This window comes from Vollenhovia emeryi, unplaced genomic scaffold, assembly GCF_000949405.1.
Source record: "Vollenhovia emeryi isolate VEMERY1.0 unplaced genomic scaffold, V.emery_V1.0 DF939135.1, whole genome shotgun sequence".
NCBI classification, from domain to species: Eukaryota; Metazoa; Arthropoda; class Insecta; order Hymenoptera; family Formicidae; genus Vollenhovia; species Vollenhovia emeryi.
The window spans coordinates 2257604-2275173 of NW_011967231.1; the positions used below are offsets into that span (position 1 = coordinate 2257604).

Genomic DNA, 17570 nt, shown 5'->3' on the forward strand with positions numbered 1-17570 from the left:
GGGAAATGAGAAATGCCCGCAGAGAGGATAGCGGCCGCGAAATGAGAATTAAGACGTAACGGTCAGGTCTTTGGTTCCCTTTTTTTTCCTCTGTAAGAGTACGTTGGCGACCTCGGATGAGATTAGCACCTGTTGAGTCCGTACTATGACGTCGAATTAATTGATTCAGAATCGTATTGCTGAAACAGCAACGACTTTATAACTAAACGCGCCAGACCGCAGTGATCCGGCGGTTCGTTCTTGCATCTCGCTGGAATTGATCCAACCGACTTCGTAACTTGATTTCGTCTCGCAGCTTTATTTCCACATGACTGTCCGATACTCTCGCTGCGCGCGGAAGGTCGAGGTTGAACGAATCAAACTATCTCTTCGATTTACTACTGTTTTCCACGGTTACGCACCGCCCGCGTAAATCTCACCAACGGGTATAATACAAAACGAATAAATCACGAATGAATGGAGAGATAGCTGCCCATATGCGCCGCCTGATTAAAACCCCATAAAGCACGATCTGTCCGCCAACGTCACTCGATAAGCCACAAAATTTGCGTCATAAAACGCCGCATTCCGTCGTAATAGCAGATAATTGAAATAATAATGGAAAATTAATCCTAAGAGAGCCTTCGGGATCAGTCGAGATTATATATTTCGAGATTACTTATCGTTTAGTTTATTTCTGAAATTTTTAAGTGTACCCTTTCAGTTTGTGCGGGCTACGTTTTATACCAGAATTTTCCAGAAGAATGACAGATGTGAATACTGCCTCGTACTGTATTCGTGCACAGCATTCATTATTACAATCGTTGCGTATATTACAATGCGTCAGTTAACTGTAATCATTATTCTCAGTTTTTGTATTTTTTATATATTCTAACCTTTTTACTAAATTACACGTTTCCATAATTCCAAATTATATATAAAATTATACGTATTTCAAGAATTTTTTATTTGCATGAAGAAAGTGTCGCTGTGAAAATTGTATTCCTTACTCTCCATTAATTTCCGTCTATTGCAAACGGGAACATTCTAAGATAATTTTTATAATTCGGCAAAGTAGTTCGAGCTTTCTTCTTAATTGCTCTACAAATACCATGAATTCAATTCGGATCTAATAGGAACATGAAACAATCAAATTCCGTTGAAAGACTGAACTTACGATAATTGAAATTCGACAGAGGTGCTTTCAGAGTGTTTTAACCGTAATAGCAATTATCACTTTTACAAAGTTACGCACGCGGAAAATAGAGATTCCCAGTTTTCGTTGAGACTCACCTATGACCGTAAGATTAATCTTCTGATTCTTCGTGGGGCTATTTTTAAAATCCACTCTGCATCTGTATACGCCACCGTCCGTGGACTCCAAAGGATCTATCTCCAGCTTGGCGGGCTTTCCGTCCGTCCTCATAACCGCCCTTTCACCGAACACATACGGATCCGACCAAAGCCTCGCCTGCGCTACCTTCCTCCCCCGTACATCCATGCGGTATATCGGCTCGCTGTCCTTTTCATCTTTGTACCAAAATACCATGATGACCGTCTCGTCTTTAATCGGCGGATCGATGTCGCAGGGTATCCGAGCTTTGAAACCGGCCACAGCGCTAACGTCTGATATAGGCACTGAAAAGTACGGGGAAGCGACAGAGTTATCCTTACGAAAGGATATGGTCCTTCATATTCGTATTATATAATATTTTATTCTAAATGTATTGCGAAAAAATATCACCTCAGCCAGGGTTATTATTAACTACTTAATTAACTATTTAATTGAAATTTGCGCTGACGAAAGCACTGCGTGCTGAAACGCGTCCGCTATCTTACGTTTCAATGTTAACAACTTTGATTTAAATATCTATTACATTGCCAACTTTTATGCTCGTAAAAATTGGCCTCCTTTGTTTACTTGTTGTTGTTTAGCGATAAGCTTCCCGCGGGTCTTTTGCGACATCATAATTCGATTAAATCTTTCTTTGGGGCTAATCTCATTACGTTAAGTCTGCGAACTACTCTTTTCGATTTCGTTTCATTAACAAATCGAGCATTATCTCCGATGAACTCAGACGCATTATCGCGGACATTTTCAGCACAGTTGTGCAATTGCAACGCGTCGCAGACACCGCACGTGCGACGTGACAGAATTCTCCTGCGGGAAGTATTCGCGCATTCTCGGACAAGTGCCTCGGAAGTGCCTCGTTGCGTTTCCGCGGCCATGTTAACGGGTCCGGTAACAATGCGTTGTCCGCAACAGCGCGTTTTCTCACTGCGACCGCAAATTTGGAGTTTTAGTCAGTCACCGTCGGCGCCGATCGAATTACTGCAAATTGGTCGAACGTCCCCGGGCCAAGCAAACTCCGGATCCGTACACCGGGGAGACGGAAAGCGTGTATGTACGCGCGCGCGTGTGGTCGTGCGTAGAAACAAAACGCAGGGGCGCGCGTTTGCCGAGCGGAGGCCGCACGATCGGGTAAACCCAATTAATCGGTCTACTTGCCGATTTATAACGGCGCGCCAACCGTCGGGCGCGATTTTTATTGGCTTTCATAGCTGTCCCATCCATCGTCCTGGGCGTCTAACGCCCGGCCGACCGACCGCGGCGGTCTCATTATCTTTTCCCTCGTTGACCTTAGATGTAACGGGCAGGGGGTTACCTTCGAAACGTTGGGCATCCGCCACCGCCGCCGGAGATTAATTGAGCGCGAACGCGGCTGACGTGTATCGGCTTTTTCCACTGCGAGACTCGGGCGCGACGCGCGAAGAAAAACGCGGCTCGGGATGGCCGGCACATAATCTACAGTTTTTTCCTCAGGGTGTTAAATCTGATTTGGTGACCGCGGAGAGGAGCGGTTTTAGAAAAGAATCCCGGTTATTCGATCCGATAATTATTTGACTCGATTGTACGCATCTGATTATATCGCTGGGGAGATTAATTTTTTAACGTTCGACGATTCCCGTCGAATGCAAATATTCGCTCAAGTTAGTTTGATTACTCTTTAATAAGATCCTTAAATTTACTCCTCGATGAATCCTTAATTATAATCCCTATTTCAATATCAATAGAGAGCTGGACCGATGATTCTCTCGCGTAACGACGACCAGAATCTTTCTTGCGCGAAGTTAGACTCCCAATACTGAGGAATATAAAGTCCTGGGCTTGGGCGAGTTAAAATATTTAGAAGCCGTGTCGAGACCGCGATGTCAACGGTCAGACACTATGAACATAATCGATCGCGAACGTGCCAATTAAATGTCACGAAAGGCGGGATCGTTAATGCCGTAATTAAAATGTTTTCTTTCAACAAATGTTTGTCCATCGTTCGCCCACGAATGCCCCGTTGGAGTTTTTGTTTGTCCCCCTCTAGTTCACAAGTTACAGACAATCAATTACGAGGGGACCGACTCCATACTGAACCCTAATATTAAAAATCCGGGGCTTTCTTTCTGCAAACGTTCGCCCGCGAATGCCCCGTTGGTGTTTTTGTTTGTTCCCCTTCACAAGTTACAGACAAATCAATTTCGAGGGGACCAACGCTATACCGAACCCTATTAAAAATCCAAGATTTCCTTTTTCCAAACGTTCGCCCGCGAATGTCCCGTTGGAGTTTTCGTTTGTCCCCGCTCAGCTCTCGAAAGTTATAGGAAAACCAATTTCGAAAAGGGGACCAACTTCACACTCGCCTTAATGTTAGAAAATCAACAATTTTCTTTTCACAAACGTTTGTCCATGTGTCTGTAGAACCAGAGAGAAACCTGAGCAGCCACGCCGGCGTTTTACTTGTTACCGTTTCAGGAGACTGTTTTCCGCGCCCTTACGCCCATTTTTACTTTTGAAACTACTTTGCTATGCATCTTCTGACACTGCCGATAAAGTCTCCACTTCGTGCGTGTCCACGCTACGCCTGTTTTTCAGGATTGTGCTGTAAATTTCAAAATTACATTGACATAAATTATCTGCACGGTGTTTACGTCAGCTGTTTTCATGTAGTCAATGTAAATTTTATAAATTAGATGTCAGAATGCGTAGCGCAGACATGCGACGAGTGGAAATTCAATCGGCAGAGTCAGACAATGCGTAATGAAATAGTTTCAAAAGTAAAACTGAGCGTAAGGACGCGCAAACTCCCGCACGGTCTCCTGAAACGGTATCAAGTAAAACGCCGGCGTGGCCGCTCTCGGGTTTCTCTCTGGCAGAATTAACCGGTGGCGGACGAATATTCCAACGGGGGCATTCGATGGGCAAACGTTTGCAATAGGAACACTTCGGATTTTTCAATATCGGGGAGAGGGCTAACTCGGCACGGGTGATCGCGCGCGCACAAATTCCGCGTCGACGCGAGCTCTGAGATTCATCGCGGACGAGGGCGGCGTTAATGACACGATGTAATTAACGCCAGGTGATGAATGGCCGCACGCACGAAGTAACTCGTTAACAAACGGCAACGAGGCACGTGGCCCCGCTTTCGCACCTTTGCGCTCCATTGATACGTGGCACTGAATATTCACACGTTGACGCGTTTGCATATCCGTGCGTCACCGAAGTTATGCCCCGCGTGAAAATTGCGCGCGATAGCGATTGCGTTATCGGCGGTAGAATGCGTCACGTAAACATTTACGGGGGGCGGCGAGCCAGGGCACGTGACGGTGACGTCGCGCGAAACGTTGTAATCTCCGCGGCTGAGCGCAAAGGGCGGATTTTTGTAAAGAATTATTTGAAAAGCGCGGCGGCCGGCAAGTCGCGGCATTTAAAAACCGCGGTCCGAGACCGCGCAATGTCTGACGTTAACGGGCAGACATTACGAGCGTATAATCGGTCGCGAACGTGCCGATTAAATGTCACGAAAGGCGGAAGGGGGTCGTTAATGCCGCAATTAAAATGTTAATAGCGCCGGGGCGAGTCCTATTACCTCGTTAAATCCCCTCATGAACCCCGCAAATTGATGACTTAGACAATGAACCATCGACAGACTCCGGCGCACGCAGGCGCGCTTACGTATTCTGCGTGCGTGCACGCGTGCACGTACGTGCGGCCTTGTCCACCGTGCGTGTGCGGCTGCTGTGCTTTCGCACGCGCCGCCTGTATCGCGTTTACTTGAGAGCGTGGCGAATATCCGTTTCTCGGGTAACGCGGGACGCATACGTATCCGCCGACACGACGATCCTGGAGTAATTATTCAAAGCAAACACGGAACGCCGCCGTGGATCGGTAATACATCGCATTACCCCGCGTGTATACACGCGCGCACGGATTTAAACCCGCCGTACGATGGGGAAGAGCAGATGCGAAGTAGCCCATTGATTGTTGGCATATTGATTGGTGGATCGCGCACGAATTTATTCACGTCGCTCCGTTAACGGGGACATAAATTCGGCGATCGTTGACATCCCGATGCGCGTCCACTATCGCGCTCTCTCCGGCGCAGTTGTTAAAAAAAAAAAACCATATTCCAATTCGGACTCTAACGTATAATTTATTATTATTTATTTTCGGCGCAATTTATTGACGCGGCGATCGAAGCGCAACGAATCGCAGCAGCGGAGTGATATTTTATTATTTTTATTGAATATTTTATCCCGATCTACTTTATGAGCCCGAAGGCGCATCATGATACCGAGGTTGCCGTCGACTATTTTCTAATACGGGAAAATTGAATTTGCGCCGCAGCCGTTCGCCAGCTTGGAAGTGCGAGCCTTGTAATTTGATCAAAGCACCGCGCTGTAAACATCGCGGGTGGGCAAACGCGTGGATGCGACTTGTTTTCTGTAAATTCAGGCATCGCCGGCGAACCGGCGAGCTCCAGCCAAACATACGGAAGGTAGAAGCCAGCGCATCCGGGAAGCAATAAAAAGAAGATAGGTGGATAGCGATTGAAGGACGAACTGGCGCGCGAGTCGCGCGCGGAAATTGTATTTCGCATATTTTCACATATATCGCGCTGAATGTGGGGAAAACGGAATGGAATTTCCGGGTGTACGTACTTCTTAAACGATATTCGCCGCCGTTAAAAGTCGAACGTGCGTCTTAACACTAGACTGCCAAGCTGATTTCGGCATTGAGTTCCGGGAGACCCGGGAAGTCAAGGGGTGCGTTGCTTATTGTGAAATGTCGGAAAACGATGTAAATCATCGGAGAAATAAGTGAATAAGTAAATATTAAGTAATAAATATTAACAATTACGTATATATTAGAAGAATTAAAGTGGAATAAACGAAACCGTTGCAATTAAACCGGAAATGACGGATCCTTTTGTAATTGAAAAAGACATAAATCAAAAGTTTGTTATCGAATCTAGTGCTATCAATATTATATTTTTTGTGTGTTTTAATCAATGCTTTAATCAATGCAATAAAGTTATACTTAACCAGACAAATGAAACCGTCACTCACGGACGGAGTGACGGGGTCCTTTTGAAAATTCATCCAGATATGAGTGGCACGGCAGTGAAATGCGATAAGGGACGCGAATTATCAAGCTAAAACTATTAATCTTCGGACCAACAATCGCGCCATTGCGTTATTCTCTCGAATTCGCGAAGGACGAATGGCCGGCGCTTTCGCGCACGAGCGCCGCGCCGTCGTGCAAATACGCGGCGCAACTTTCTTGCCAAGGTAAAGAATGTACTGGGGAAACTTTGACAAAATGCCCTTCGCGTACTTTCACAGTCGCCGCGAAAGGTGGAAAAGATGGAAACAGGACATTGAACGAATATTCCATTTCTCGATAGGGAATCGCCGGTTACCTTCCTCTATTCCGGGCGCTCCACCAACTTGACCCAGTTTGCACGTAAACGGCGTACAAACGGCATGCAAGCGCGATAGACGGACCTTAGCACGTAGGAAAACAATCTAAATCTTAATTAATTTACCAAGCGGAATTCTGTATTGCGTGCAATCGCAAGAGGCGATTGATCAATTTAACGCTTGTCTCACTCTCGCGATTTCTTCTATTTCTTTTTTTTCTAAAAAGAACGTAATCATCTCTCAAAAGTTTCGTCTCTTTTGAGTCGTGAGTTCCAAGAGACCGATGATCCCCGCCGGGGATACGGGGTAATTTCTATTGTGTGAAATTTTTCCGTCGACGGCTTCATTACAGGCCGGCGCGTATCGGTAACGAGCGGCGGCCGCTAATGAACAATGATCAAACTCATTAAGAAGCCATAAATTTCCCTTGTCCATGGCGATTATTATCACCGGCCTGTTTAACTTCGTAACGTCGGTAACTCGTCCGGAGCCGCGCGTGTAAACACCGGGCGGTGTGCAAACGTGGTGCCGGGCTCCTTTACCGCGCCGCATCCGGGAAAACGGCGTCACACCGCCCTCCCCCTCGCCCCCTGCCGAAACCGCCGACTGAACAAACACGCGCCCGGGTATGACGAAGAAGGCAAACCGAGGGCGAGGGTGGCACACGGGCGGATGTACACAGGCGCGCGCGGGGCGAACGCGCCGGGGGGGTGTGGGTGAACCCGGTGCGCCGGAGCCGGAGGTACGCGGTGTGGGAAGAGAATTAGACGGAAGTAGATGAAGCGATAGAAAGGACGCGAAAGTGGGACGAATATAGGCACGTCGCGTACCGGCCGCGGCGCGGGCCAATTCGTGGTAAATTATTTAACAGGTCCCGCGAGATATGGCGGATACCGGAAACCAGCGGTGGTTTGTGTACCCTGCTCCGCTGTAGCCCCGATGTTTATCGTGCGCTTGTCGCAACAACGACGGTAACGGGAAAGGGCAACAAATGCGGTAAGGCGCGCGCGCGCGAGTGTAACGAGCGTGCGACAGAATTCGCTGGCATAATTGGCACGTTGTCGAACACGAAGATGACAAGTGAGCGCGAAAGCGATCGAATCGCCCGGATTTCGCCGGGGCTGGGCGTGGGATCCATTTCGCCGCCGCATTTCAATGGGCCTTTCCCGCCCGTGTTTGCAGGCTCGAAAAATTCTTGGAACTGGGGCACGCGTTGCGTAATTCGCCGCTATCAGAATTCCCGGCGTTTTGTGACTGCGCATAACACTTCAATAAAGTCCCGCTACGTGCCCGCGCCACGTTTGTCGACCAATAAAATCAGACTGCCGCGCGGCGAACGCAAAATCCGAACGCAGGCAGCCCCGGAGTGCCCGTACTTTGATTATACCGCTCCTTTTCGTAACTTCCGCGAACACGGCGTCTACGAAATTAAAAAGGGGAAATTGGAGATCGGTGCCTCGTGTAATTTTACCGGGCCGGACGCTCTTGGCGGGTCTAACGCGATTAATCCTTGCGTTAGAATTTATTAATGTTAGATCGTGGGATATGCCTCTAATATGAGATAGCAGGTTCTCGACGTCCAAATTCAATCGCAAATCTTTTCTCGCAACGATTACACGATCTAAACAACAAATTTACCGCTCAACAGATTTCACCCCAAGGCCAATAAATGCACGACAGTGCCAACAGATGATGTCTATTAATTTAGCAGATACCCTGCCATCTCACTTTAAGAGTCTATCTCGCAATACTTTCCTCTACAATCAAAGGACCGTCGATAAGAAACGGATTCCTTTAGAATCGAACACTGAAAAAAAAATCTGATAAATTCAACCAGTCGTCTGTTAGAAAATGGACGAATCAGAATTCTTTTAGGATTTACCAGATGTGTAGTGAAGTCTAGCAAACTTCTGGTTATGAAATATCTTTCATGGTAAATCCTAAAGAATTCTGGTAAATCTTAAAGGAATTCTGATTCGTCCATTTTCTAACAGACGTCTGGTTGAATCTATCAGATTTTTTTTTTCAGTGAACGTATTCCGTTTTTCTTATCCGCGGTCTCGACTTCGGGGTTTGAGGCATTAAGGCCTGTGTCCACGGGGCTAGAACTTGCTCCAAGTTCTAGCTCCGAGAAATGTGTAGCCTTGCAGCTATTCCGTAAAAGCTGCAAGTTGATTGGCTACACATTTCTCGGGTCTAGAACTTGGACCAAGTTCTAGCATCGCGGACACAGGCTTTTAGGCTCGCCCTGTTGAAACAGTATTGAATTTCACGGCGAATCAAGATTTTGTTTCCCCCCTCGCTCGACCCGCATAGGTACACGCGCACGCCGTCGTGCATCACGTTTCCAACTTTAGTTCGAGGGACATATATGTCGTTTTACACCCTAATATACGACTAGCGATGCCTCGCATTGTGAGCACCGCAATTCTTTCGCCGAAGTAGCCGGAAACACCGCGTTATAGAGATTCATGATGCTTTCTGGCAGGAATACGGCGCGTTTTACGACTCTCCGAAGGATGCGTTCGTCTAAGCAAAAATAGGGAAGAGTCCCTAATCTCGTCTCGCGTTAACGTTGCACTTGCTTCCTGCGCTCGCGTGATCGACGCCACGCGCATTTCACCCGTAAACAGCTGGACAGGTTAACGGCCAGTTACGATTAAACGTTAGATGCTCGTCGCATCGGAATTTCCTCGCCGTGTCTGAATCTCGTCGGTGAATCTCGACGACACCTTACGACGCAAATTGGCCGAATTCTATCGCGACATGACTCACTTAAGGCAATCTTTACTTTTAATTCCTACGTTGAAAGACGTCGCAAATGTGAATTAAAAAATTAATTCCGCGAGGAGGTCTTTTCTCAGAATCGGCACTCAAAGTTTGAAACGGCGACGTCTCTTTCTACGTTGCTACAATGGCACTAAAAGGAAAACGTTGTAAGGACGCACGCACGTCGGCCTAACGTGACAGCTGAGCGACACGCGGTATCCAGAAGCTTTCTTGTACAATAGTGTCCGAATATTGTGTTGCCGAGTTCACGATCGAGATATCAGGCCGTTTTTAACGGCGTGCGAAACGAAGGAAAAAAAATAGACACCAGTGACATCGGACAAGACATATGTTCCGTACGTTTATTAACCTTTAAAGGCCCGGAGTGGCCACTACAGTGGCCAGGAGCAAACTTGAAAACTTTGCGGAACGTGTAGATTACATGTATGCATAAATTTTCTGTTTAAAATCATTACAAATTCCAATGGAAAAATGCCGGCCCTCTACAGGTTGAAGAACGGGACGACGACTGTATAAGAAGTACACGAGAGCGAAATATTGCTCGATGACAAGTCGCATTGTTAATCGCGGTAAAATTAGGTTTGCGCTCCCTGCGAGACAAGGCGCAGACGGTACGTTACATTTAGGGACGTTTTTACAAATCAAATTACTGCGCGCAGCACCGGCGTGTAGTTCGACACGTGCATATGCATTGTAACGTGACGCTCCCACCGCAGAGGCAATTACGTTTTGCTCGCTCCCGAAAATTCGGCACGCTGGCGTAATCCCTGAAATTACGTGCCGCGAAATAGTAGCGACGTCGCCTTCGTTAGAAATAATCCACCGTGTCGGAGGCGAAAGCCCGGCACGATCTAACGGACCCCGAATTGTCAATTCCAGCCATACGCTGCCTTTACATTCGACATTATACACGGCATTGTATACACCGGGCCCGTGTTTGTCCAATGTGATAGCCGCTGCCCGGCGGAATCGTTTGGGCAAGGTAGTGCATGTTTTATACACACTTGATTGGACTTTCATTTGCTTTAACGAAAATTGCGTTTCGTCCAGAAACGAAAACTATTGCGGTATATGAATTCACAATTTATTAAAAATTACAAGTATAGGCTATCTACATCCCGCCTTGACTCGCATTGGTCATTCTTGTTTCTTGTTTAGAAAACTGCGTTTCAGAACGATTCTTCTTAATTAATTAATAATTTTCTTCCTCGCGAGTTCTTTTCTGTCGGAAAGGATTTCCGACGACAAGACGAAAAGTATTCTTGGCACATTTCAATTTGTCACAACCTCACGCGGTCGGGAGATAAAGCAATAATATGATTAACTAATCAGAATTCTTCAATGTCGCCAGCGGTAATTAACAACGTCAGTGTTTTCTTGACCATACCTGGCGTTTTTAATAATACAGAAAATTTATTGCGAAAAATATATTACCTCAGCCAGGGTTTGAACTTATATAACAGTATGATTAAATCAGCAATTCCCGCTTTCCTGTCTCGAGTCAAATAAGATTGACTTGCCATATTAGAATAAAGGTAACGTGTTAAAATTTAAGCTTGCATTTCCGAACATCTAGAACAAATCTCCCGGTGTCTTACAATTGTTACAACGCGCTCGCCAACCAATCGTTTTATTCCAGACTTAAGAGTTTTCCATTTAAGATAAAAATATTCCTCTCTCAACAACAAATATAGTTGTCCTCTCTCATAACAGATCGATGCGCGGTAGCACTGAAGCCGGAAATCCTTTTTGTGGTACAAATTGCAACTTCGGCTGCGTCGCGCAACGTTAATTGCCGTGCAAACATTAAATACATCTCCGTGTGCAGAATTAACGTATGCGTGACGAGAACGTTGTACTTTTGTCCTCCCGTAATAATGACGGCCGCGGCACAAAGTAACCAGCGTGCGCGTCCGCGCATACGCGTACCCGCACTCCTGACGACGGTGCACGTCGCCCGGCGCGCGTGTACGCGTGCATAATGGAGGGCTCGAGGAAACGAATGCCGCGGCAGGCGGGGTAGGACGCGGGAAGAAACGGCAGCGGGAATAAATTGGAAGGACGGGATACCGCGAGAATACACGTAGAGAGGTGTAAGGTGTAAAGTGCAAAGCGAAGGCCGAAGGTGCACGGAGAGGGCCGCCGAGCGAGGCGAGGAGAGTGGATTGTTACGCGGGATAGCGAATACGTAGGCAAAAGGAGGGGGGGGCGGGAGGACGAGGGGGGAAATAACTCTCTGGAGCAGGTGCGACAGAACCGGTCGCGTCTCCGCCGCGCCGCGACCGTATTTACTCGCCATCAGATAGGCGGTAACCTTTCCACCTACCAGGCATTCAGGTTTCATCGAGCCGCGTATATAGGTATTTCCTCGCGGGTGCGAAGCGGCAGAAAAGAAATCCTGGTTGAGGCGTATCTCGGTCGGGAGGATAAAGCGTCGCCGGCGGAGGGAGTGTCGGCTAACTGCGGCGTTACGGGAAAATTCGCGGTGCATTATCGCGCGCAAGAGGCCGGGGGGCGGGGGGGGGGAGCGAGGGGGGAAAAAGCGAAACGGGCACCTTCGTCGCGGCCCATTTCGCTTTTGGGGGATACTAATCGCCGGTTTCGACGACGCCGGTTAATTTTAATCGCAGTTTAACCGTCCCTCTCTCGCAATTAAACGAGGATTAAAGTTAATTGATGCTGATGAAGCCGGGGGCCCCGTGTGAGGAGCCGGCCAAGTGATATCTCTCTCTCTCCCTCTCGCCGGGATGTAACTTCTACTCGCGCGACTTGGTCTTATTTCGAAATTAGTCTGTTCCGCGCGAGATCCCGTGGGCGCGCGGACGTAAGTCGCGACTGTCGTCGTCCGGGGTTAAAGATAAACCGAGCGAGATCCGGACGTCATTTCGCTGCATAATGAAACGGGAATCAGATAGAAGTGCGCGCGGGCCCTTTCTTGCCGTGAACAAAGGAGCCCGTCGGGAAGAAACGCAGCCGGCATGTCTACGATTGTTTCGAGGATCTTTAGCGATTCCGGCCGACCGAAGGGAATCGTGCCGCGCCCGGCGCCCCGATCGATGCCGGGCGACGGTGTTTCTTCCGTCCGGAATCGCGTTGGTGGCCAAGAAGCGTATAAAGATCCGGGCATTAGAGAGTGGCCCGACTGGTTGGTTGGCTGGCTGTCCGGCCGAATGAATCCAGATCCGCGGGATAAAAGGAGAAACGCGAGGCTCAGCCTCCGTATCCGCTTCCCCGCCATCTCCCGCGGTCGCCCGTTCGCGAAATCGCGCCGTCACTTCTCCCTTTCCTTCCTTTTTCTCCCCGTTTTCTTACCTCGCCCTCTATTTCCCGCGTCCCTCTCTATATCCCGATATACGTTCCCGCCTCCGCTTTTTCTTCCTCGCGACCTCGGGACGTTACTCCGGATTTCTTCTTAGACAACGTTTCCGAGACAATCGGAGGACCACGGATAATCGCGCGAGCCAATCAGTCCCGCATTGAGTTCCGGGATTTTTCCCTTTGCGCCGAGCCCCCGGGGCGCGCGGAAGCGAGGAACGGGGAAGGCGAGATAGACCGGGGGACAAAGTAAAGAGGCTCCGACGGGATCCTTTTGGCGGCGGACCGAAAGCAGCTTTCCCGAGTCACTTTTGGCGTCTCGCGGAGAAGAAACGGATTACGGCGAGGCGGCGGATGAAGAACGAGATACGAGGATTAATAAGAAGACAATCTAGATCTCGCGTGGTGCCGTAAATAAAACGGGACGGATTAGAGAGGCGCGTTTCTCGCCGCGCGGTTTTTCGGCCGCGAGCGGCGACCGGCCGGGAGGAGGTCAACCGCGTCCAGCCCTATCGAGGCCGGCGTAGTTCGCGCCGTAACGCTCCTTCGCGGAATATTTTTCACCGCAATCTGCGCGATCTGCGTGCGATCCACACGCGGCGATACCCCGCTCGTGAGAAAGCCATTAGTCGCGCCGCGACATTCGCCACGGCTAAGAAAATGCGGGCGCGAGATCTGTAATCTGCGGATTGTATGCTATTCGAATGAAATTGGTTTATGCGCGCGACCACACGGGGATCGCCAGCGGAGTCGTGCACGGAGGGAAGTTTCTCTTAAGATTTACCCTGGAAATCGTGTAATCGTGGGACAACGTGGCGTTTTCAACAACTTGATGAGGGTTTTCTGAAATTTTGCCGTACATTACCAGTAATTATACTTGGTGCACTATTTACTAGTAAAATGTATGGTAAAATTTCAGAAAACTCTCATAAAGTTGTTCAAAATGCCATGTCCCACGATTTTCCGGGTAATCTGTCCTGAAAATCGTGTAATCGTGGCGTTTTGAAAAACTTTATGAGAGCTTTCTGAAATCTTACCGTACATTTTACCAGTAATTATACTTGGTGTACTATTTACTAGTAAAACGTATACCAAGTATAATTACTGGTAAGATGTACGGTGAAATTTCGAGAAACTCTTATAAAATTCTTCGAAATACCGTGTTGTCCCACAATTACACGATTTTCAGGATAAATGTTAAGGGAAACTTCTCTACGTGTGGCGCACGGCCCGATTGCCTGTCATAGTCTTCGGCGGTCAAACACGTGTCCGCCGTAGACGGCGGTGTAACCGGACGGGTCCGGGGTGATCAACAATTACCGAGACTGCAGGAGGCGGAAACGTTTACATTCGATTTACCGCCTTGGTTTAGCAAAATCAACCGGATGTTCAGCGCGCTTCTCCTTTGACGCTTCGCAAGAGATAAGATCTATCAGGTGGCGATCAGGTTCGCGCCTTCAGACGCGAATCTGTCTAATGCCCCCCCCCCCCCGTTTCTTTTTCGCCGTCGCACTCGCTCGGGGAGCGGAAGGAAAAAGAAGATTTCTCCTCGGTAAAGCGACTTTATCGCTCGGGCGGCCACGCGCGCGTTGGAATTCAGGTGCTCCCAAATAACTCCGGGCGAGAGATTATGATCAAAGGGGTTTCTCCCTGCCCCTCCCCGCGTGAGACCGTTTAAAGAACTTTCGGGCGCGCGAGGGGAAGGACGGGGGGGGAACCGGGAGGGGGTAGGGAGAGAGGAGTTTTACAGGAATTACGACTTAGCGCGCTTTGTAAGTAAGTAACAGCTCTTCGGTCGACAAGGGGTGGAGTCGCGGAAATGTAATTTGCCGCGAACGTTCGCGTAAGGACGGGCTCCGTGCAGCTGCTCCCGGCGAATTCGCGCGTACGATATCGCCTTACTTACGCGCGCGAGGCGAGGCGAGGCGAGCCTGAGATAGGGCGAGGGCGAGAGCGGCAAATGCAAAGCAATAATGACATCATGTGCACGAGGCAGGTTCACAGGTCGGGCGTTTCTTGCGTTCTGTCTTTCGTCGCTATTGCCTCGTTTTTTGTTAGGGGCGCTCAGCGGGGCTGCGCCACGCCCACGTCGCCCATGTAGCCATCGTTTCTGTCCTCCGAATCTCGCGCGGCGCATATCGTTTTTTTGTTAAAGACTCCCCTTTATTAATTTTCCGCGTGCACATTTTGTACATCAGCGAGAGAAAGAGAGAGAGAGAGAGAGAGAAATCGTACTCGAGCGCGGTGCGATTTGGCCTTTGATAAGCCGGTACCCGTAAGCACCCCCTGCATTACACGCGCGCGCTATTTTTTCACGCCGGAGCCGGAACGGAATTATGATTGTGCAGCGTTAGGGGGAGAGCCCGGAGCTACCGCGGTAGGCGCCGTGGTAAAAGCAATACGACTATAGACATTTACAAGGATCGATTCATTTAATCGAAAAGCCTACCACTTGGCCAGCGGCCAGATAGAAAAGCCATGAAATGTACGTAACCCGGACATGCTCCCTCCCCTCGGAGGGGAAGGGCAGGGCCCGGAGTCTTTAATAATTCATCAAGATTCCTATGTAAAATTAGCGCTGTTAGTATTGAATAAATTTCGTCGGTCGTGCTGCGGCATTGTAACGTCGCCATCGTTCTCCGCATTATTCTAATTAGCTATAGAATGCATACTCGGTACGTGCATAACGTAGCATAAATAATTGAAAACGCGGATGGCGGAGGCGTTTTGTGCAGACACGGCGGCGCATCCCCCGATTATTTTCGGCGATTAAACGCGGCCGACAGACGCCGCGCGTAATATTTAATGTTAGTTGTGCCGAAAATTCTTATCTCCGCGCCCGGGAGTTTGCCTTCGCGAAGAAGGGTGAACTTTCGCGAGCGTCGGGGTCGCGCAAATGAATAAAAACGCGATCATTATTCGGCCGCCTCCCTTTGGGGGGGGGGGGGGGACCCTCGCGCGCTCGCGCTCGTTATCGAAACCCTCGCCGCAGCAACGAGGGCTGTATTACGCGACAGATCGCTTATTGTGCATGCAAATCTCCGGCGCGCTCCGTTCCACCGTGAGCATATTATAGACAGGCAAATAAATACGGCGTGTGATCCGCTGGATAATCAATAGTCGAAGCGGAAACATCGCGCGACGAGAGGAGTGCATCAGGGCGACGCGCGCGACAAAGTGTATTTGGTGAGAATCCCAGAGGAGTCTGAATCGCAATGCACTAAAAAAAATTTCGTGGTCACATTCGTGATAACGTCGAGATATTACCGTACACGTTCGTTAAGCCCTGCGTCCACGATCCAAGAGCTGTTGTCCAAGTTCTATAGTTCTGAGAAATGTGTAGCCAATCAACTCGCAGCTTTTCCGTAAAAGATGCGAGTTGATTGGTTACATATTTCTCGGAACTGGGACGTGGACACAGTTTTTGGATCGTGGACATACGGCTTTACTGATTCATTTCCGAGACTAAGCAACCGATGCAACTCTGCGTAGAAAGGATTTTTATACTCCATAGCGATTACCTTAGATTTACTTTAAATTTACCTTTCATATCTTTAGATATAAAGGTTTTATATCTAAAAACGAATTCGTCTGTTTATATATTAATTGTTCCAATATTCTAGAAAAATATACTAATTTCACATACAGTTTCTCGATGAATATCATAAATACTTTGAATAAAATCTTTTACAATGTTATTTCACCTTTTCGTTTTCAAATTATTTAATGCTTGATTATAGTAGTTTGAAATGTCTATCTGTGCAGTAGATGTCAGATGCCTACGATGACAGCATATTTATAAAAACCTTTAGATACTTTGAGAACGTTTAAGGACCTCTTTCCACGTGTTATTTTTGTTGCATCTATGTTGCAATTGGTGAAGTTATTATACTGTATAAATCTTTTTTATCTTTGGTAAGTGCACACGGAAAAAACAATGTAGCTGCTGTAGCTAAAACTTAGCAAAATAGGGACAGCTAATATTTTAGTTGTGATAGCTCAATATTTTGCTACTGTGCCTATTGTATTAGGTGCGACAGCAAACGGTTTGCTGTCGTAGCAAAATATTGAGCTATCACAACTAAAAATATTAGCTGTCCCTATTTTGCTAAGTTTTAGCTACAGCAGCTACATTGTTTTTTCCGTGCATGTAACACATATGTATCGAAAGATGTAATTCTATGAACTTGTATTATATTTAACCTTTTTCGCCGAATTGCAACGAGGTCAGATGAAAGACGATAATACTCATCGTAGCAGTTCTTAAAAGTGTATCAATATGTGCTATCTATACAAGTGTAAAGCGCAAAGTTTTCACAGCCATCTATTGTACATTAGACTATACCGAATCAACATATATTCACCAGAATAAAATATAAACCGCGGTGATATTTTATTATACGATTTACAATACTGACCGCTACAGTACTGGGAACGAAAGGGTTAACTAACGCATTGACGATATTAATGATGAAAAAAATACATTTAACGCACGATTAAAAGAGAAACGCACGTTACGCTCTAATTAAAAGAGCACGCGGGAAAGAAGTATATCCGTAAAAACAGAACTCTCTTGCGTTTATTTATTTATTTTCCCCTTTTTTTACGGAATAGTCCTATCGTCAGAAAAGAGCTGTGGCGGAGTAGCGCATTAGTCACAGCTCGCTGGAGCTCGCGGAAAATTTTCGCCAGAGGGTTCTCCGTCCGCGTACTAACAGAAAGTTTGACTGGCC

The 17570-nt window shown here is 47.8% G+C and overlaps 1 protein-coding gene across 1 annotated transcript in view; it reads right to left on the reverse strand.

Moving 5' to 3' along the window:
* The window catches only part of LOC105567725 (Down syndrome cell adhesion molecule-like), a 37198-nt gene that overhangs the window by 8556 nt on the left and 11072 nt on the right, over positions 1-17570 (reverse strand). Inside the window, exon 2 of the mRNA XM_012022819.1 lies at positions 1273-1617. Coding sequence (XP_011878209.1) covers positions 1273-1617 — 345 coding nt within the window. The remainder of the gene's footprint in view (positions 1-1272; positions 1618-17570) is intronic.